This window comes from Mobula birostris, chromosome 9 (genome assembly GCF_030028105.1).
Source record: "Mobula birostris isolate sMobBir1 chromosome 9, sMobBir1.hap1, whole genome shotgun sequence".
In the NCBI taxonomy this organism is placed as follows: Eukaryota; Metazoa; Chordata; class Chondrichthyes; order Myliobatiformes; family Myliobatidae; genus Mobula; species Mobula birostris.
In genome coordinates this window covers 51,313,332-51,333,491 of record NC_092378.1, presented here as the reverse complement: position 1 = coordinate 51,333,491, position 20,160 = coordinate 51,313,332, and the positions used below count along the sequence as shown (strand labels likewise).

General features: G+C 44.2%; 1 protein-coding gene across 1 annotated transcript in view; it reads right to left on the bottom strand.

The window, feature by feature from the left end:
* dgki (diacylglycerol kinase, iota) overlaps positions 1 to 20,160 on the bottom strand; it is a 244,031-nt gene that overhangs the window by 123,771 nt on the left and 100,100 nt on the right. Inside the window, exons 6-8 of the mRNA XM_072269422.1 lie at positions 18,759 to 18,827; positions 17,041 to 17,112; positions 12,975 to 13,091 (exon numbers count right to left, since the gene is read on the bottom strand). Coding sequence (XP_072125523.1) covers positions 12,975 to 13,091; positions 17,041 to 17,112; positions 18,759 to 18,827 — 258 coding nt within the window. The remainder of the gene's footprint in view (positions 1 to 12,974; positions 13,092 to 17,040; positions 17,113 to 18,758; positions 18,828 to 20,160) is intronic.

Below are 20,160 nucleotides of genomic sequence, written 5' to 3'. Positions count from 1 at the left end.
TCCCCAAAAAAAAATCCCTACAACCCTAAATGATGACTCAGTGTCAGCCACGTGGAGTAGGGTGGGGGGCAGAGTCCTGGCCTCCCTCCCAGAGGAGACCGCAGCTCAGCGCCATCTTAGCCAGAAGATGGCACCAAGGGCAGCATATTTGATATAGTTTACATGGTTTAACAATGATTCGGCCCCACATAGCAGGCTGAAAAGGAAGGTAAAACGTAGAGGGATCTAAGGGAAAGTGGAAATGGGATTGGAAAGGGGAGGAGGTGAAGTACAACACTCGACGTGCAGTGGTGCACAATGTGGCACTTACAGGCCTCACTCGAGGCCAGTCCTGGCAGACAGCTTTGCATTGGTGTAGCTGACATGTGATTGGAATGTATGCAATGAAGAAAGAAACCCTGTACCCGTGCCATTGGAAAGAATCCTTCAGCTTCTCTGATCCACTCACACACAAAATGCTGGAGTAACTCAGCAGGTCAGGCAGCATCTAGGGAGGGAAATGAACAGTCGCTGTTTCAGCGCGAAACCCTTCACCAGGACTGGAAAGAAAAGGGGCAGAAGCCGGAATAAGAGGATGGAGTGGGGGGAGGTGCTACAAACTGGCAGGTGATAGGTGAGACTAGGAGAGGGGCAAGGAGGGTGCTGGGGGAAGAGGATGAAGTAAGAAGCTGGGAGGTGATAGGTGGAAAAGGTAAAGGGCCAAAGAAGGAGGAACCTGATAGGAGAGGACAGTGGACTAAGGGAAGAAGGTAGAACAGATATAAGTGGGAGCTTATTTCACCAACTGGGCTAAGCTTTGGCACTTTACCCCTCACGCACCCCTCATACAAACTCTTCTCCCTCCTGCCATCTGGCAAAAGGTACCGAAGCATTCAGGCTCTCACGACCAGACTGTGTAACAGTTTCTTCCCCCAAGCCACTAGACTCCTTAATTCCCAGAGTCTAGTCTGACACCAACCTACACACACACTCAACTGAACACCACTCCACTCCCTTTGCAAATTTTACTCATTTCTTTTTCAATTTCTGCTAAAACATTGTTTACATTTACATCATTTATTATTATATTGTAATTTGTCCTTTACTGTGCCTATTGTCTTGTTTGTTAATTATTGTACTGTTTTGTGCATTTTATGTAGTCCCGTGTAGGTCTGAAGTGTAATGTAGTTTTGTGTTGTTTCAGGTAGTCTAGTGTAGTTTTGTGTTGTTTCAGGTAGTCTACTGTAGTTTTGTGTTGTTTCACATAGTCTAGTGTAGTTTTGTGTTGTTTCATGTAGCACCATGGTCCTGGAGGAATGTTGTTTCATTTTTACTGTGTACTGTACCAGCAGTTATGGTTGAAATGACAATAAAAGTGACTTGACTTGACTCGTAAGGACTCTGGTCTCTGTGCATGCTGGCAGTTATACCATCATGGCTGAGGTAAAGCGCTCTGCTGTGGTTGGCCCTCCAGGCTTCTGGCATAGCCGGAAACAAGTGTAGGGGGGTGGGGGGCAGAGTTCTGACCCCCTTCCCAGAGGAGGCTGATGGAGGTGGGTGGTAGGGCTGACAGCAGGGCCCGCCCAAGAGGCAGCTTCTAGAAATATACCATACTCCATGTCCAAGGAGCAAAAAATCTGGGTGGGGGGGGGGTTAAGTCTTTCAAGACAAGTCCTGGTCTCAGATACCGTCTGTGTGGAGTTTGCATGTTCTCTGTGGCTGTACGGGTTTCCCACCCTGGGAGCTCCTGTTTGCTCCCACATCACAAACGATGTCAATCATCTACTGTATATTGCCCCGAGTGAGTGGGTGACTGATAGAACCGGGGCCATGAATCAGAATACGGGAGACAATAGAGATCAGGTTGATGGTCAGTCCAGACTTAGTAAGCCATTGGGTCTGTTACCATGCAATGTAATTCTATTATAGTGTGACAGGATTGAGGAGGTAAAGGTGGGTGTATATTTGTAAGATTTGATATGTTTACGGTCACCCCGAAAAAATACCAGCCTTCCCATTGAACGTATAACATTTTAGTTACTCAGTCCTTTACCAGTCATCAGCAGGAAGTCCATAAGGACAGCATCATGTGAATCTGGTTGGCTTACTCCAAGCTTCATTTCAGACAAGCCTGTTAAATAATGAGAAGTGAATTCTCAACTTGGAGGTGAAACATTGCAGCTGAAAGGAAAACGCTTGTAGCTGCCCTTTCCAGCGTCGTCGGATGTGAGCACGCATTAATTTGTACTCACTACGGCTGGGAAGATGGCGGACAGTTTGGTGTAGAGCAATATGCTCATTATCACCATTCTTTGTAAAGTCACTGCCAAACTTTGGCTGCCTGCTCTCGTCGCTTTGCATTTGTGTCCCAATGCCCAGTCCTGCTGTGGTGACTCACCACCAACAAGTAAAGCCACAAAGTTATGTACCTCATTGCTCGCTTAGATTAGGGAAGATGCCTGGTCCCAAAGAGATTCTGCAGATGCTGCATATCCAGAGTAGCACACACAACACATTGGAGGAACTCAGCGGGCCAGGCAGCTTCTATGGGGAGGAATAAACAGTTGATGTTTTGGGCAAAGATCCTTCATCAGGACCTGGAGGGCTTGGCCCGAAATGTCAACAGTTTATTCCCTTCCATAGATGTTGCCTAACCTGCTGAGTTCCTCTACTGTTTTGTGTGTGTTACCTGATCCCAATGCTGCATTCTGATAGTGGAACAGATGGTAAGGTGTGCAGCTGACAACTGCATTATTTCAGCTGAGCAGGTCTTCATCTTCTTCTCCGTCTTGTTTTAAGGTGGTTGGCACCCAGCTTAATGGTGCATTACCGCCACCTTCTGCTCCAGAGTGTGCAATAGACTTAGATTCTAAATCCCTTCACCCAATCTCTCTCTCTCTCTCTCTCACACACACACACACACACACACACACACACACACCCTAACCTCCACTTTATCCTCCCATCTTTGGCCATCCTAGTACCCTATTCATTCTTATCCTATAAAAAAACCCTGTATCCCTTAAGAAAGCTAAAAATACCCTGACCTGTGCTCTCTCACCCATGCCCAGCAACCCTTTCAATGTGAATTCCTGCACCCCCAATTCCCTTCGATTAATTCTCATCACCTCTCTCTGTCACAGACTTGAAGACTTCTATGCTTTATCAACACAAAGGTGGGTAATTATATCGATGGTATTCGTAATATAACATGGAGTTTAAACACAGCATTTGCCTGAGAATTCCCAATGAAGACTCTTGATAGGACAGAATTATTGTTCAGCAAGTGCTGACACATTCTTGTAAGCACAGCTGTTGCCAATGGAGCCATCTTTGCTGTGCTTTTCAAAACTCACAACCCATGGGATTAACCTACGGCTTTAAGGTACAGAAATAGTCAGTCTTTCCGCTGATGGAACAGAAAAATGTTGAAAACATCCAGTAAGGGTCAGACAGTACCTGCGGAGAGATAAACAGTTAATCACCCTTCATCAGATGATGGGCAAAATGTTAACTGCTCCTCTCTCCACATATGTTGCCTGACCTGCCTGAGTGTCTGTTTCCATTTTAGACCTCCAGTTTTGTGACTTTTATTCCTTCTGCTAGGCCTGTCACTATCTCAAGAATTGCTGTGTCCCCCAAACCGAGAAGAACGGCTGTCATGAGCAACTTTTATCCTACCTTACCAAAGCTTGAGTAACACACACAAAATGCTAGAGGAAGCCAGGCAGCACCTATGGAAGGGAATAAAGAGTCAACATTTCGGGCTGAGGCCCTTCATCAGGATCGGAAAGGAAGGGGGCAGAAATCAGAATAAGAAGGTGGGAAGAGGGGGAGGGGTCCAAGCTGGTAGGTGATAGGCAAGACCATGTGAGGGGGAAGGGAAGTGGCGAGGGAGGAGAAATGTAGTAGGAAGCTGGGAGGTGATAGGCTTGAGAAGAAAGGGGCTGAAGAGGAAGGAATTTGAGAGGAGAGGAAAGTGGACCATGGAATAAAGAGGAGGAGGGGAACCAGAGGGAGGAGATGGGAAGGCGGGGAGAAGAGAAGTGGTGACTGGGTAACCAAAAAAGGGAATGGAAGGGGGGGGAGTAATTATCAGAAGTTAATGAAATTAATGTTCATGCCATCAGTTTGGAGGTCATCTGGATGGAATATGAGGTGTTGCTCCTCCAACTTTCCTCCATCTCCAACTTCTTATCCTGGCATCTTTCCCTTTCATTTCCAGTTTTGATGAAGGGTCTCAGCCCAAAACCTCTACTCTTTATTCCCCTCTCTAGATGCTGCCCGACTTGCTGAGTTCCTCGAGCATCTTGAGTACCACAATACCATAAAATATAGGAGCAGAGTTTGGCCATTTGGCCCATCGCGTCTCCACCACCATTTCATCATGGCTGATCCATTTCCCTCTCAGCCCCAATATCCTGCCTCCTCCTCGTACCCCTTTATGTCCTGACTAATCAAGAATCAAACAACCTCTGTCTTAACTATACCCAATTATTGGCATCCATAACTGCCAGAATTCCACGGAATCGCCACCGTCTGGCTGAAGAAATTCATCATCTCCATTCTAAATGGACATCTCTCTATTGTGAGGCTGTGTCCTCTGGTCTTAGACTCCCTCAGCATGGGAAATATCCTCTCCTCATCCACGCTATTGAAGCTTCTCAACATTCAATAGGTTTAAATGAGATTTCTCCTCATTCTTCTGAATTCCAGTGAATACAGGCCCAACGTCATCAAACACTCCTCAAGCAACACACATAAAAGTTGCTGGTGAACACAGCAGGCCAGGCAGCATCTCTAGGAAGAGGTGCAGTCGACGTTTCAGGCCGAGACCCTTATTCAGGAGTCCTGACGAAGGGTCTCGGCCTGAAACGTCGACTGCACCTCTTCCTAGAGATGCTGCCTGGCCTGCTGCGTTCACCAGCAACTTTTATGTGTGTTGCTTGAATTTCCAGCATCTGCAGAATTCCTGTTGTTTGCGTTTAAAAACACTCCTCAATCATTTTCGTAAACCTCTTTTGAACCCTCTCCAGTGTCAGCACATCATTTCTCAGACAAGGGGCCCAAAATGTTTACAATACTCCAAGTGAGGCCTTATAAAGTCTCAACATTAGATCCTTGTTTTTATGTACTAGTCCTCTCAAAATGAATGCTAATATTGCATCTGCCTTCCTCACTGTCAACTCAATCTGCAAATTAAACTTCAGGGAATCCTGTACAAGGACTCCTGAGTCCCTTTGCACCTCAGATTTTTGTATTTTCTCTTCATTTAGAAAATAATCTACACTTTTATGTTTTCTACCAAAGAGCATGGCAATACACTTCCCAACACCGTATTCCATCTGCCACTTCTTTGCCCATTTTCCTAGTCTGTCTAAGTCCTGCAGACTTTCTGCTTCCTCAACACTACCTGTCCCTCCACCTATCTTTGTATTGTCTGCAAACTTGGCCACAAAGCCATCTATACCGTCATCCAAATCATTGACATATAATGTAAAAAGGTCACAGTGAGGAATAGAGGAAAGGGGCTGGGGGAGATTTGTTCACCAGAAGGAGAAATCGGTATTCATGCCATCAATTTGGAGGCTACCCAGATGGAATATAAAGTGTTGCTCGTCCACCCTAAGGATAGCCTTATCTTAGCACAAGAGGAGGCCATGGATCGACACGTCAGAATGGGAACAGGAATGGAAATTAAAATGTCTGGCAAAAGTCAAAATGAGCACTGTACAACAAATGGAGTCAACTACACAAAGACATCTGGTGTAGACTGAACATAAAATGACCAGAAGCAACGGTCAAAGTTTACTAAATCATTGATCCTTACTTTCCACCAGTTCCTCATAAAAGCAACTAACATTCAATCAAATACTACTTATAAACTTGATCTAGTCTCTGGGAATATACACTCATTGACCACTTTATTAGGTAACCGATACACCTTGTTAATGCTAATATCAAATCAGCTAATCACTTGGCAGCACTCAATGCATAAAAGCATGCAAACATGGTCAAGTGGTTCAGTTGTTGTTCAGCCCAAATGTCAGAATGGGGTGGAAATATGATCTGAGTGACTTCGACCGTTTGTGCCAGACGGGGTGGTTTGAGTATCTGAGAAACTGTCAATCTCCTGCAAATTTCACGCACAACGCTCTTTAGGGATTAAGGAGAATGGTGTGAAAAACAAAAACACATCCAGTAAGCAATAACACACATAAAATGCTGGAGGAACTCGGCAGACCAGGCAGCATCTATGGAAAAGAGCAAACAGTCAATGTTTCGGGCTGTGCCCCTTCATCAGGACTGGGGAAAAGAGATGAGAAATCAGAGAACGAAGATGTGGAGGGAGAAGAGGAAGAAGTACAAGGTGGTAGGTGATAGGTGAAACTGGGATGGGGGAGGGCAGAGGTAAAGAGCTGGTAAGTTGGTTGGTGAAAAGAGATAAAGGACTAGAGATGAGAAAATCTGATAGTTGAGAACAGAAGGCCATGGAAGAAAGAGAAGGGGGAGAAGCACCACACGGAGGTGATGGGTAGGTAAGGAGATAAAGTGAGAGAGGGAAATGGGAATGGGGAATGGTGAGGGGAGGGGGGTGCAATTACTGGAAGTTTGCAAAGTCAGTGTTCATGCCATCAGTTTGGAAACTACCCAGATGGAATATAAGGTGTTACTTCTCCACCCTGAGTGTGGCCCCATTGTGGCAGTAGAGGAGGCCATGGATTGACATGTCCGAATGGGAATGGGAATTGAAATGGATGGCCACCAGGATATCCTGCCTTTTCTGGTGGACGGATCGAAGGTGCTCAGTGAAGCAGTCTCCCCATCTGCGTCAGGTCTCATCGATGTACAGAAGGCCACATCATGAGCACGGGATACACTAGATGACCCCAACAGACACCTAGGTGAAGTGTTGCCTCACCTGGAAGAACTGTTTGGGGCCCTGAATAGTAGTGAGGAAGGAGGTGTAGGGGCAGATGTAGCACTTGTTCTGCTTGCAAGGATAAGTGCTGGGGGGAGGGGGACAAATAGACAAGGGAGTCACATATGGAGCGATCCTTGTGAAAAGCAGGAAGTGGGGGGGGGGCGAAGGAAAGTTGTGCTTTGTGATGGGATCTCTTTGGAGATGGTGGAACTTACAGAGAATTATGTGCTGGACATGGTGAGGTGGTAGATGAGGACAAGAGGAACTCTATTTCTGGTGGGGAGGGGTGAGTGGCCTGCTCCGACATGTCAATCCATGGCCTCCCCTACTGCCGCGATGAGGCCACACTCAGGTTGGAGGAACAACACCTTATATTGCACCTGGGTAGCCTCCACCCTGATGGCATGAACATCGATTTCTTGAACTTCCGGTAAACCTCCTGCCTTCACCATTCCCCATTCCCATTGCCCTCTCTCACCTTATCTCCTTACCTGTTCATCACCTCCCTTCGATGCTCCTCCCCCTTCCCTTTCTTGCATGGCCTTCAGTCCTCTCCTATCAGATTCCCCCTTCTCCAGCCCTTTATCTCATTCACCAATTGACCACCCAACTCTTTACTTCACCCCTCCCCCTCTCCTGGTTTCACTTATCACCTCCCACCTTGTTCTTCTTCATCTCTTCCCCCACCTTCTTGCTCTGACTTCTCATTTTTCCCCCCAGTCCTAATGAAGGGTTTCCGTCTGAAACATCCACTGTTTACTCTTTTCCACAGATGATGCCTGGGCTGCTGAGTTCCTCCAGCATTTTGTTTGTGTTTCTCTGGATTTCCAGCATCTGCAGCTTTTCTCATTTGCCTTCCAGTGAGCAGCAGTCCTTTGGGCAAAAATGCCTTGCTAATGAGAGGGGTCAGAGGAGAATGGCCAGACTAGCTCAAGCTGACAGGAAGATGACAGTAACTCAAATAACCATGTGTTACAACAGTGGTGTGCAGAAGAGCATCTCTGAATACACACCACGTTGAACCTTGAAGTGGATGGGCTGCAGCCATGGAAGATCACAGCATATACTCAGTGGCTGCTTTGTTAGGTGCAGGGTTGACCTCAGCAAATAGCCACTGAGTGTATATTTAATGTACTTTTCAAACCCTGGTTTTAAACACAGTTACTGGGGTGATGGGAGGTGTCAGAGGAAGAGTCCACTATAGTTGTTAGATTGGATTGTAGAATTGTTATTCTTCTTGTAATTTAACTTTCCTAAGCTTGTTTTTTAATATATAATCACCTACATACATGCAATTGTTCGGTGAATTTTCCAGTAATTATGGTACAGTTGCTTTTGTATTTTGCACATCCTAATTTCCAGTTGCAGGTGTCATGCCACTTGAATCTGGCTACTTTAAAGGTGAATTGTGATCCCTGGATGTCTTGTTACCTCTAGTCTGAGTATGAGATGACAACAATTGTTTTTCCCTTTGTCTTTTCTTTGTTCCTTCAGCTCCTTCTTCTTGTTCATTTTCCATTCTTGTAACACTTAATTAAATGATCATTTGCAAAAACTTTTCCACCTCAGTGCTGACTTCTGAACTGCCTTTGGATCACAGAAGTACCACGTTCTAACCTCGTTGTAGATTAATGTTTATGCCCTCTGTATAATGTCACATTTAAGCTGTACTTAAACAAGTGTGTAATTGTCCAGTCAGGAGAGATTGGGCAGATTAAGTGTACACTGTGAAGAATGTGAAGAGTGGAAGGTGATCTCACTGAGACGGTGAAGATGCAAGGAGGCTGTTTCCCCTGGCAGAGGTGTTGGTGGGGGGGGGAGGGGTCAAAAGCGCACAACCTCAAAATAAGGGTCAACCCTCCAGGCCAGTGATGGGAAGAAATTCCCTCACCTTGAAGGTGGACCCTCATTGAGTGTATTGTAGATTGGTAGATATTTAAGAAATCGAGAGACACAGACTTTGTGCAGAAATACAATGCTTTGGATTAGCCATGACTTTACTGAATGGGGAGAGCAGCTACAAAGGGCCAAATGGTCTCCTCCCACTTCTGTCTTTTTTTTTACAATCTGTTGGGGTCTGAACATTAAGTATTCTGCTCTGGCTCAGTTGTCTCACCTGATGTCAGAGAAGGGTCCCAAGGTCAGGGTTACTGCAATGCGAGTGACGAACATGGGACTGAAGGACTACAAGCATCAATGCAAAAACAGGTCGTGTCCTATCATGCTGAACAGCCCAACAATTCTGCCAAACTGACAGCTACGACCTTGCTAGTTAGAATTAAATGTTAAGGAGTCCCTAAGAATGGTCTTGGCGCAAATGTCGACTGTTTATTCATCTCTATACATGCTGCCTGACCTGCTGAGTTCCTCCAGCATCTTGTGTGGGTTGTGAATGTTAAAGATGCTTACAAAGTGTCTCAGTGTTAAGCTGTGTCCCTAGCCTCATCAACTCACTCATCCCTAGATGACAGTGCACCCAATTGTGAGGTAATGCCCCCGTTACTGATAGTGCACGAGTATGAGGTAATGTCCCCATTGCTGAAAGTGTGACAGTGCACACAAGTGTGAGGTAATGCCCCCATTACTGACAGTGTGACAGTGCACACAAGTGTGAGGTAATACCCTCATTACTGACAGTGTGACAGAGCACAATTGTGAGGTAATGCCCCCGTTACTGACAGTGTGACAGTGCACACAAGTGTGAGTAATGCCTCTGTTACTGACAGTGTGACAGTGCACATGTGTGAGGTAATGCCCCCGGTACTGACAGTGTGACAGTGCACACAAGTGTGAGGTAATGCCCCCGTTACTGACAGTGTGACAGAGCACAAGTGTGAGGTAATGCCCCCATTACTGACAGTGTGACAGTGCACGAGTGTGAGGAATGCCCCCATTACTGACAGTGTGACAGAGCACAAGTGTGAGGTAATGCCCCCGTTACTGACAGTGTGACAGTGCACGAGTGTGAGGTAATGCCATTACTGACAGTGTGACAGTGCCCGAGTGTGAGGTAATGCCCCCGTTATTGACAGTGTGACAGACTACGAGTGTGAGGTAATGCCCCTGTTACTGACAGTGTGACAGTGCACGAGTGTGAGGTGATGCCCCCATTACTGACAGTGTGACAGTGCACAAGTGTGAGGTAATGCCCCTGTTACTGACAGTGTGACAGACCATGAGTGTGAGGTAATGCCCCCGTTACTGACAGTGTGACAGTGCACGAGTGTGAGGTAATACTCCGTTACTGACAGTGTGACAGAGCACAAGTGTGAGGTAATGCCCCCGTCATTGACAGTGTGACAGTGCACAAGTGTGAGGTAATACCCCGTTACTAACCCAGGAATTAACAGCAGGCCTCCCTTATTAAGATCATAGGATATTTGAGCAGAATTCGGTCATTGGGCCCATTGAGTCTGCTCCACCATTTGATCATGGCTGATCCATTTCCCCCTCAACCTGATTCCCCTGCCTTTGCCCGATTTCCTTTCACGCCCTGACTTATCAAGCATCAGTCAACCTCCGCCTTAAATACACTCAATGATGTGGTCTGCACAGGTGCCTCTGGCAATTTTTACAGATTCACCACCCTCTGGATAAATAAATTCCTCCATTCTAAATGGATGTCCCTCTATTCTAAGGTTGTGCCCTCTGGTCCTAGACTCCCTCCACATCCACTCTATCTAGGCCTTTCATCTTTCAATATGTTTCAATGAGATCCTCCATCTTTGTTCTGAATTCTAGTGAGTATAGGCCTAGAGCCATCAAATGCTAATTGAGTGATTTTAAAAGTTCTGTTCCAAAATGTGGCATTAGGCAGGATAAGAATCTAACGTCAAAGTTTAATTGCCCTTGAAAGGGTGGTGGCCAGTTATATCTTTTTGCAGGTGTTGGGGGAGATTCAGACCTTGTGATGGGGAAGAGTACTCCCCAGTCAGGATGGTGTGGGACCTGGGTGTGGATTCCGCATTCTGTAGAGTTCCTCCAGAGCCGGAAGCCCTTGTCCCTCTGGGTGGTAGGGGTCACAGGTTTGGGAGGTCCTATCGGATTAGCCTGGGCGAGTAACCTCAATGCATCCACTGTGGTCACTATGTTTCAGTAGAGGAGTTAGTGAATGTTTCGAATAGTGGCCTGTCTTGTCCTGCTTGATGCTGAGGCATTAGGGAACTTTTTAAGCTACACTCATCCATTCAAGTGGAATGTAGTTTATTACACTGCTGATGTACCTTTGAGAAAGATGGAAAGGCTTCAAAGAGACAAGGAATAAGTTGCTTGGTTCCAGCTCAGCTCTTGTAGCCAGTGCAGTTAAGTGGATGGTCTGATTAGCGTACTGGTCAATAGGATGTTGATGGTGGTGAAGTGGGAAGTGGTAACATCATCATTGTTAGAGATGGTCATGCCTGGCACTTTTGGGATATGTGTGCTGTTTGCCACTTACCAGCTTCAGGATCTGCCTTAACATTGACAAATGTAACTGTAAATATTGGAATCTGTAAAAAAACGCTGGCATCTGTAACAAAACATTGGAATCTGAGACGAAACGCTGGAATCTGAGACGAAATGCTGGAATCTGAGACGAAACGCTGGAATCTGAGACAAAATGCTGGAATCTGAGATGAAACGCAGGAACCTGCAATGAAACGCTGGAATCTATAACAAAACGCTGGAATCTGTAATGAAAAACTGGAACCTGGAACAAGACACTGGAATCTGTAAAGAAACACTGGAATCTGTAATAAAAAACTGGAACCTGTAACAAAACACTGGAATCTGTAAGGAAATACTGGAATCTGAAATGAAACACTGGAATCTGTAACAAAACGCTGGAATCTGTAACGAAAAACTGGAATCTGTAACAAAACACTGGAATCTGAAACGAAACACTGGAATCTAACAAAATGCCGGAATCTGTAACGAAATGCTGGAATCTGTGGCAAAATGTTGGAATGTGCAACAAAACACTGGAATCTGTAACAAAATGTTAGAGTCTGTAACAAAAATGCTGAAAGAAGTCAGTGGTCAAGCAGCATCCATGGACACAACAGTGGCATGCTGATGTTCTGGGTCAAGCCTCTTGCTCAGAACTGGATGTTTCTTCCCTAGGTAAGTATTGTCTAGGTCTTGTTGCATGTGGACACAGGCTGCTAAGTTTGCCAAGGAGTTGTGCATGGAGCAAATACTATGCATTCATTGACAAATGTCCACCTTTGAACCTTTGAAAATGGAAAATTCTCTGATGAAACAGCTGAAAAGTAGTTCTCATTTTCTTAAGTGGATGCAAACCAGAGCATTAGCAGTGTTGTCTGTAAAGGCACAATGACTTGACATGGTGGAGGTGATGGACAGTTTATACCATCAGCAAAGTAGTCAACGAGCAGCTGGCAATATCAAGCATTCACCAGAAAGCCACCAGTTGACTGTTGCAATCAGTGAGTCCTTTCAAGTCCCTTAAATACATAGCTTGTGATGTGGTTAAAGATTAGATCAGGAATAATTGCTGGCTGTGTCAATAGTTCAGGAACCAATATCATACTGCTTCTATTTCTGCACATATTTTTCTCTGCTGTTTTCAAAGTCAATAGTTAATATTCTACTGTATTTACGGAGTCTGCATATGTATTCCCTACCAAACTAATTTATAACAATGCCAATAATCACTTGGGTCAGAACTTTCCATGCATTGTATAAAAACTTTATTTCACCATGCTCATGCTTTGATTTAAGTGAAATGCTTGTAAAACATTTTCATCGAAGGACATGCAGAAGGCGACCGTCATCGACAAAACTAGTTCCAAAATTCCTCATCTTTAAAAAGAAACACTCAACATTTTCATGTCAGCCAAAGCAGAATGCTACATGTGACAGTCAAAAGAACAATGGCATGCTGGTGAAGTACAGTTAAATATCTTGGTGAACTTGGACCAGGATATTTTTGGAGCGTGGTTATGGTACTGTTGAACTTTGTATGGTGACAACCCTACCTCATATTGAGGCTCCCTAATGATGTAGAACCCCAAACAGAGAACACGGAGAATGGAGATGAGGCAGATGACGGGTGCTCTGTGCTTTATACCTGTGGTTTTTTCACCTTTATTATCCATGTTGGGGGTACAATGACAGCCGCATGCACACCCAGCGAACAAGGCTCCTCGATGTGATGCAACATGAAACATGTCACTTTATTGTGAAACTGAAAGAGGAAAAAAAAGTTAGACAAAAGTTAGGTAAATAATTTTGCAAAGCATTTCCCCTTTGTCCAAATACTATTCACTGAAACCTGACAGAATTTCATTTTTCTGATGAATGGACACTGACCTGAAATGTGAAACTCTCTTCCTCTCTCCAGAAATGCTGTCTGATCTGCTGAGTATTTCCCGTATTTATCCCGCTAAGGCTTATTCCTTACCTTGGGGCAGACAAGTCTCTGTGCTTGTTGTGGAGCAACAGCTAATTAATTAGAAGTCCCACTTTATCCCGGACCACTGGTGTCGAGAAGCAGCAGAAATACTTTAGCACAGATAAATAACTGTCCAGAAAGGAGCATCCCTCAATTTGCCCTCTTAATAGTGCAGGAAGAGCACCAACAATACACTCAGTGACCATTCTATTTTGTACCTCCTGTATCTAATAAAGTGGCCACTGAGTGTGTGCTCATGACCTTCTGCTGCTGTAGCCAATTCACTTCAAGGTTCAATGGGTTGCGCATTCAGAAATGCTCTTCTGCACACCACTGTTGTAACGTGTGGTTATTTGAGTTACTGTTGCCTTCCTGTCAGCTTGAATCAGTCAGACCATCCTCCTCTGATCTCTTTTATTAACAAGGTGTTTTCACCCACAGAACTGCTGCTCATCAGATGCTTTTTGTTTTTTGTATCATTTTCTGTAAACTCTAGAGACTGCTGTGTGTGAAAATCTCAGGAGATTAGCAGTTTCTGAGATCCTCAAACCACCCCATCTGGCACCAACAATCATTCCATGTCACTTAGGTCACATTTCTTTCCTCATTCAGATGTCTGGTCTGAACAACACTGAACCTCTTGACCATGTCAGCATGCTTTTATGCATAGAGTTTCTGCCATATGATTGGATGTTTAGATATTTGCATTGATGAGTAGGTGTACCTAATAACGTGGCCACTGAGTATATTCGAGTACAATGACACATGGCCAATCTACATTTCTATCCCTCCAGTAGGTGTGAATCTAAATTGACCAGGCGACCTGTGAACAACTCAACCCTTACAGACAGACAGTCTTTAAGTGATCACTGTATGTAACAATATTCCTAATTGCAATGACCCATGGGCTGGTCCTGATGTATCTCAAACTTTTGCAAAAGATGATAACTTCAAAGGCATCGCACCAACCCCTGGGTATTCTGCTATGAAATACATTACCAAATTGGTTTATACAAACAGTTAAAGTTGGTAATGAAGAAGAAAGAGCTCATGCAAAAAAAACTTGTACTTCTTTTAATAATATCAATGTACACAATGACAATGGAAAATTAACAGCACTAGTCCTGAAATAAATCTTCCATCCTAGATTGGATTCCTTGAACATATCATGCAAGAATTTACTTATAAACAAGGCACATTATAAACTTACCAATGTCACTGACAGATGCTAGGGATAACTTAACACACACCAGAGCATAGACATGCCCTGCCTTCTACTGAGTGAGACTGAACTACAATCCATTCGTGGAGACCATGGAGCCCAAAGCCTACAAGATTTGGATCCACCTGGATCTCTGGATGTGAGTAATCAACTGCAGATCAGAAAATACCCTGCAGCTGCAGTAAATCTCTTATAACCTGGCATCTGATCATTTGGAAACCCTGACGTCTGAAACCTGGCTTCCTCATTAGACCAGAACATGAACAGAGTGTGCAGCACAAGCCATGTGTCAAGAATGTTTCCAGGACCTGAAGTTTGGAACAGCAGGGGTCAGGAACATGGGTCTATTTGTGGTGGGAGTTGTGAGCGTGGGGGTGGAGAGAGCCACAGTACCTGTATATTTCCCACTTCCCTTAAACTCTTTAGCTCCACTGGAATATTATGTAACTATTGTGTAACTTGTAAAAAAAAGATAAAAATCAAATTGTGTTCTGGTATTAAGGATCAATTTTATTCACCCAATACATTTACCTGTATTGGGAATTTGGGATGTGGCGTGACATGCAACAAACACCACCACCATTCAACAATCATCGAATGTCAAGAATGATTAAATAATGCTAATAAAGTTAGAGAAAATAATGTGTGTAATAAAATGTGCATGAATAAATAAACACAAGCATACATTTATAATATAAACAGCATTATCAAAGGTAGTTTGAAGTGTCTACAGTGCAGCAATGGGGTATAGGTAGAGAGCAGCTAATTAGAATAGTTAATCATACGAACTGCCGGGATGTGGAAGAAACTTTTAAGATGGTGTGAAGTCTTCAGAATCGGAATCAGGATTAATATCACTGGGATATGTCATGCAATGTGTTAACTTAGTAGCAGCAGTACAATGCAATACATAATATAGAAAAAAATAAGTAAATCAATTACAGTACTATATATCTGTGCATTAAATAGTTAAATTAAAAATAGTGCAAAAGCAGAAATAATTAAAAAAGTGAAGTAGTGTTCATGGGTTCAATGTCCATTTAGGAATCGGATGGCAGAGAGGAAGAAGCTGTTTCTGAATCGCTGAGTGTGTGCCTTCAGGCTTCTGTACCTCCTACCTGACAGTAACAATGAGAATAGGGCATGCCCTGAGTGATGGGGGTCCTTAATAATGGACGCTGCCTTTCAGAGGCACTGCTCCTTGAAGATGTCTTGGATACTACGGAGGCTAGTTCCCAAGATGGAGCTGACTAATTTTACAACTTTCTGTGGTTTCGTTTGATCCTGTGCAGGAGCACAACCACCCCCAGCACACCAGGTAATGATGCAGCCTGTCAGAACACTCTTCATGATACATCTGTAAAAGTTTTCAAGTGTTTTAGGTGACAAAACCAAATCTCCTCAAACTTCTAATGAAATTGGTTTAATAGCCCTATAGTGCTTTCCAGAAGAAAGCCATTAGGAAAAGCAGATTGCAGGGTGGATAGTGTAATAGGGGAAACATTAAAATAGTCTAGATAAATCAGTTAATCTGACACCAAAATCCCAGACTATCATAATTTTACAACCATGACAAGTGCTGATGATGCTGCTTACAGATAAATATGTTGTCACTACAACATGCATTGAACACCAAAATAATGGTTGGTGCTACCTTGGCATTTTATATAATGGAATAATAAATTATAATTTCCATAACTCCCTCAGGAATCAGCTTTATTACAGTTACCTTGCTGGTAAACTAGTGATGCAGGACTGGCGAAGGATGTAGCAGCCAATGTTTTAGATTCATTCTGATTTTCTCTTTTGATTTGCCAACTGAAGAAATGGGATCCTCTATTGCTGATTCAGGCCACTGGATTGAAACACACCCACAGACAACCTGATGCTGTCGTTTTGGGGACCAAGCATTGGCTTCCATTTCCCTCCATCTCCTAAACCAACAGACTGTTCACTGAGAGGTCCAGCTTAACAGATGTCTCCTGGTCCCCAGATGATTCACTCCCTTCCCTCTATTCTCGTTTACCACTTGCAGGGAGGAGGAGAAGTATCATCGCTGAGTCTCTTTATCAGTCCTCAAAATGAGAGGTGGAATGAGCAACGTCCCACCCCAACCAGTTGAATTGCACACACATACTCAGCCAAGTGCAGGAAGATGCCCCAGGTAGACAGGAACCATGTAGGGCCTCAACAAGAGATGTAGGATCTCTTGTGCTGCAGTCATAGTCATACACCCGCCACAATATGTTACTATTCTTCACATGCCAGACGTGGGTTCAATGATCACAGATATTCATGCAGTGAGTTCTCCTTTCCCTCTCACCTCTGCAACTCCACCAAAAACCTGGAGTGCCATCTCTTACTCACACAACGTTCAGCCAAGCTACTTTCATTGCTCCCCCCAACTCTCTCCCTCTCTCTTCTGAAAACACCTCCTAAACGCAGATTGGGAGCACAAAGTTGACACCTCTAGACCCAGACACAATAAGACCATTTTGGACGGCTGTGGTCATTACTTACTGCCTGCTTGCACCAGGAGCAGCTGATGGCTATGATTTCCTTTGTGTGGAACGAAAACTTCTGCTGGAAACCCTGCAAAACAGAGTTACAGAGTCATAGTGTCACACAGTACAGAAACAGATCCTTCAGCCCACTGTTCTCATGCCGACGCTTTGCCCATCACCATTAATCCCACTTGCCTGCATTAAAACTTTCTATATCTTGTCTACTTAAGTATCTTTCTAAGTGCCTCTTAAACACAGCGACTAGTTCTTTGATGAAGAAAGCAGCATCCAACATCGAGGACCCCCACCATCCAGGCCATGCTCTCCTCTCACTGCTGCCATTGGGAAGGAGGTAAAGAAGCCTCAGGACTCACTCCACCAGGTTCAGGGACATTTATTACCCTTCAGCCATCAGGCTCATGAACCTGTGTGGATAACTCCACTCACCTCAACTCTGAACTGACTCCACAACCACGGAGTCACTTTCAGGGACTCTACAACTCATGTTCTCAGTATTATCTAATTACTTTTATCACTATTTGCATGATTTGTTTTCTTTTGTACATTGGTTGTTTGCCAGTCTTTGTTACTTCTAGTTTTTCACAAAGTCTATTGTATTTCTTTATTTTTCTGTAAATGGCCGCAAGAAAATGAATCGCGAGGAGCATATGGTGACATGTACATACCTTGATAATAAAGCTACTTTCAACTTTGATTCCACTGCCTCTGGTAGTACATTTTAAATATCAACCATTCTCTGTATAAAATACTTCCCACTCAGGTGCCCTTTAAAATCCCTTCCTCAAATTAAACCTCATTCATTGAATGCAATCTTATTCTTTCCATGACCATGATTGTTCTTGGCAAATTGTTCTACAGAGGTGGTTTGCCTTTGCCTTCTTTTGGGCAGTGTCTTTATAAGATGGGTTACCCTATTATCAATACTCTTCAGAGATCGTCTACCTGGTGTCAGCAATCGCATAACCAAAACTTGTGATCACTTTAAACCTACATCCTTCTAAAATCGGATTGAAGAAGCACAATCTTGGCAATAGGTTTCTCACATGATGAAGGGTCTCAGCCCAAAACGTCGACTGATTACGTTTTTCCTTAGATGCTGCCTGGCTTGCTAAGTTCCGCCAGCATTTTATGTGTGTTGCTAAGAAAACCTTGGTAGCACTGTTATGCCCCTTAGGGTTGATTTTCAAGCCCGCACCTCTGCCAGATGGGCCCAACCAATCTCTTGTTTGGGTTTCCATGAGGATGCTACAGTCAGATGGTATAGTGGACAGACCCATGCCTTCACAAAGCTAGATCCTGCCACACATGGAGCTAATTCTGACATCTAGAAACTAAAGAAAGGGAGAAAAAGGATACCTCCTCATTATTTTAAGATTTGAAGAGCTTACTTTGGACATTGATGCTCTCCTCCATTGCAATTTCAATTTACTATTTCATGAATGGCTGTGGAGCCCACATATCAGGTTATGGAAACTCCAATCAGAGCCCAGTAAAGTACATCGCTCAGTCTTTGAACAAGAGCCTGCATGCCCAAGTCCCTCTCGCTCATTGTCAGAAACTGAGATACCATGGCTGATGGGCATTGTAAAGAATCCACAAGTCTCACTTGAACAGTTAGCCTTAGCTTTGATGGGGAAGAGGCTGGCAAAATGACAGAAAGGAATCAGTGGCTATTAGCACTAAAATGAAAAGTTCCAATGAGCTGATTCATACCTTCCCACACTGCTTGCATTTTCCTTCCTGACGGCGTCTGTGAACCCAGTGATGTCTGACAAAGTTTTGCTGAAGAGATCAGAATCAGAATATCAGAATTAGAATCAAAATCAGCTTTAGTATCACTGATATTTGTCGTGAAAGTTGTGGTTTTGCAACAGCAGTACAGTGCAATACATTAAAAAAAACTACAAATTACAATAAAATATCTTATATATATCTAAATAAGTAGTGCAAAAATAGTCAATTAGTGAATCATAAATTCGACAAATTCTGCAGATGCTGGAAATCCAGGGCCACACACAAAATGCCGGAGGAACTCAGCGGGTCAGGCGGTGTCTATAGAAACGGATGTTTTGGGCCCAGACCCTTCTTCAGGACTGGAAAGGAAGGAGGGACACAACAGAATGAAAAGGTGGATGAGGGGAAGGGGGATGGTTAGAAGGTGAAGTGAGGTGGGTAGGAAAGATAAAGGGCTGGAGAGAAAGGGATCTGATAGGAGAGTGGACCACAGGGGAAAGGGGAGGAGGGGCACCAGGGAGGGGCGATAGGCATGTGAGAAGAGGTAAGGGACCAGAGTGGGGAGTTGAAGAAGAGGGGAGGTGGAGGGAATTTTTTTTACTGGAAGGGAAAATCAATATTCATGCCACCAGGTTGGAGGCTACCGAGACAGAATATAAGGTGCTGTTCCTCCACCCGGAGGGTGGCCTCATCATGGCACAAGAGGAGGCCATGGACCGAGTGTTCAAGGGCTGGTTCATTGCCTGCTGAGAAATCTGGTGGCTGAGGTGAAGAAGCTGTTCCAAAAACACTGATTTCCGTCTCCTGTACCTCTTCTGGTATGGGAGCAATGAGAAGCAGAATGTCCTGGGTGATGGGGGTCCTTAATGATGGGTGACGCCTTTTTGGGGCATCACCTTTTGAAATTGTCCTCAATGCTGGGGAGGCTAGACATACATGCATGACTTTAAAACATCATCTTTTTTAAGGTTCAGTGTTATGTAACTTAATAAAACATAAACCAATTCCCTCCTACTCAAATGAACAGCTTTCTGCAGAATTCCTGTTGTTAGCTTTCTTCCAGCTGGCTCTGATCAGCAGTACGGTGATGGGTTTAGATAAATATCTGACAGAAGTACAGACTATAATCAACCCACAGGTTATTAGCAAATAAACACTGAGTTCAATGTAAGACTGTAACACAGTGCAGAGTAACAAACAACCTGTTGAAGGGTCCTGGCCCAAAACGTCCACTGTTTATTCATTTCCATAGATGCTGCCTGACCTGCCGAGTTCCTCCAAGATTGTGTGTGTGTTACGCTGGACTTCCAGCATCTGCAGAATCTCTCGAGTTTATGATTCATTAATTCACCAATTTTGCTCTCTTTTTGCACTACTTACA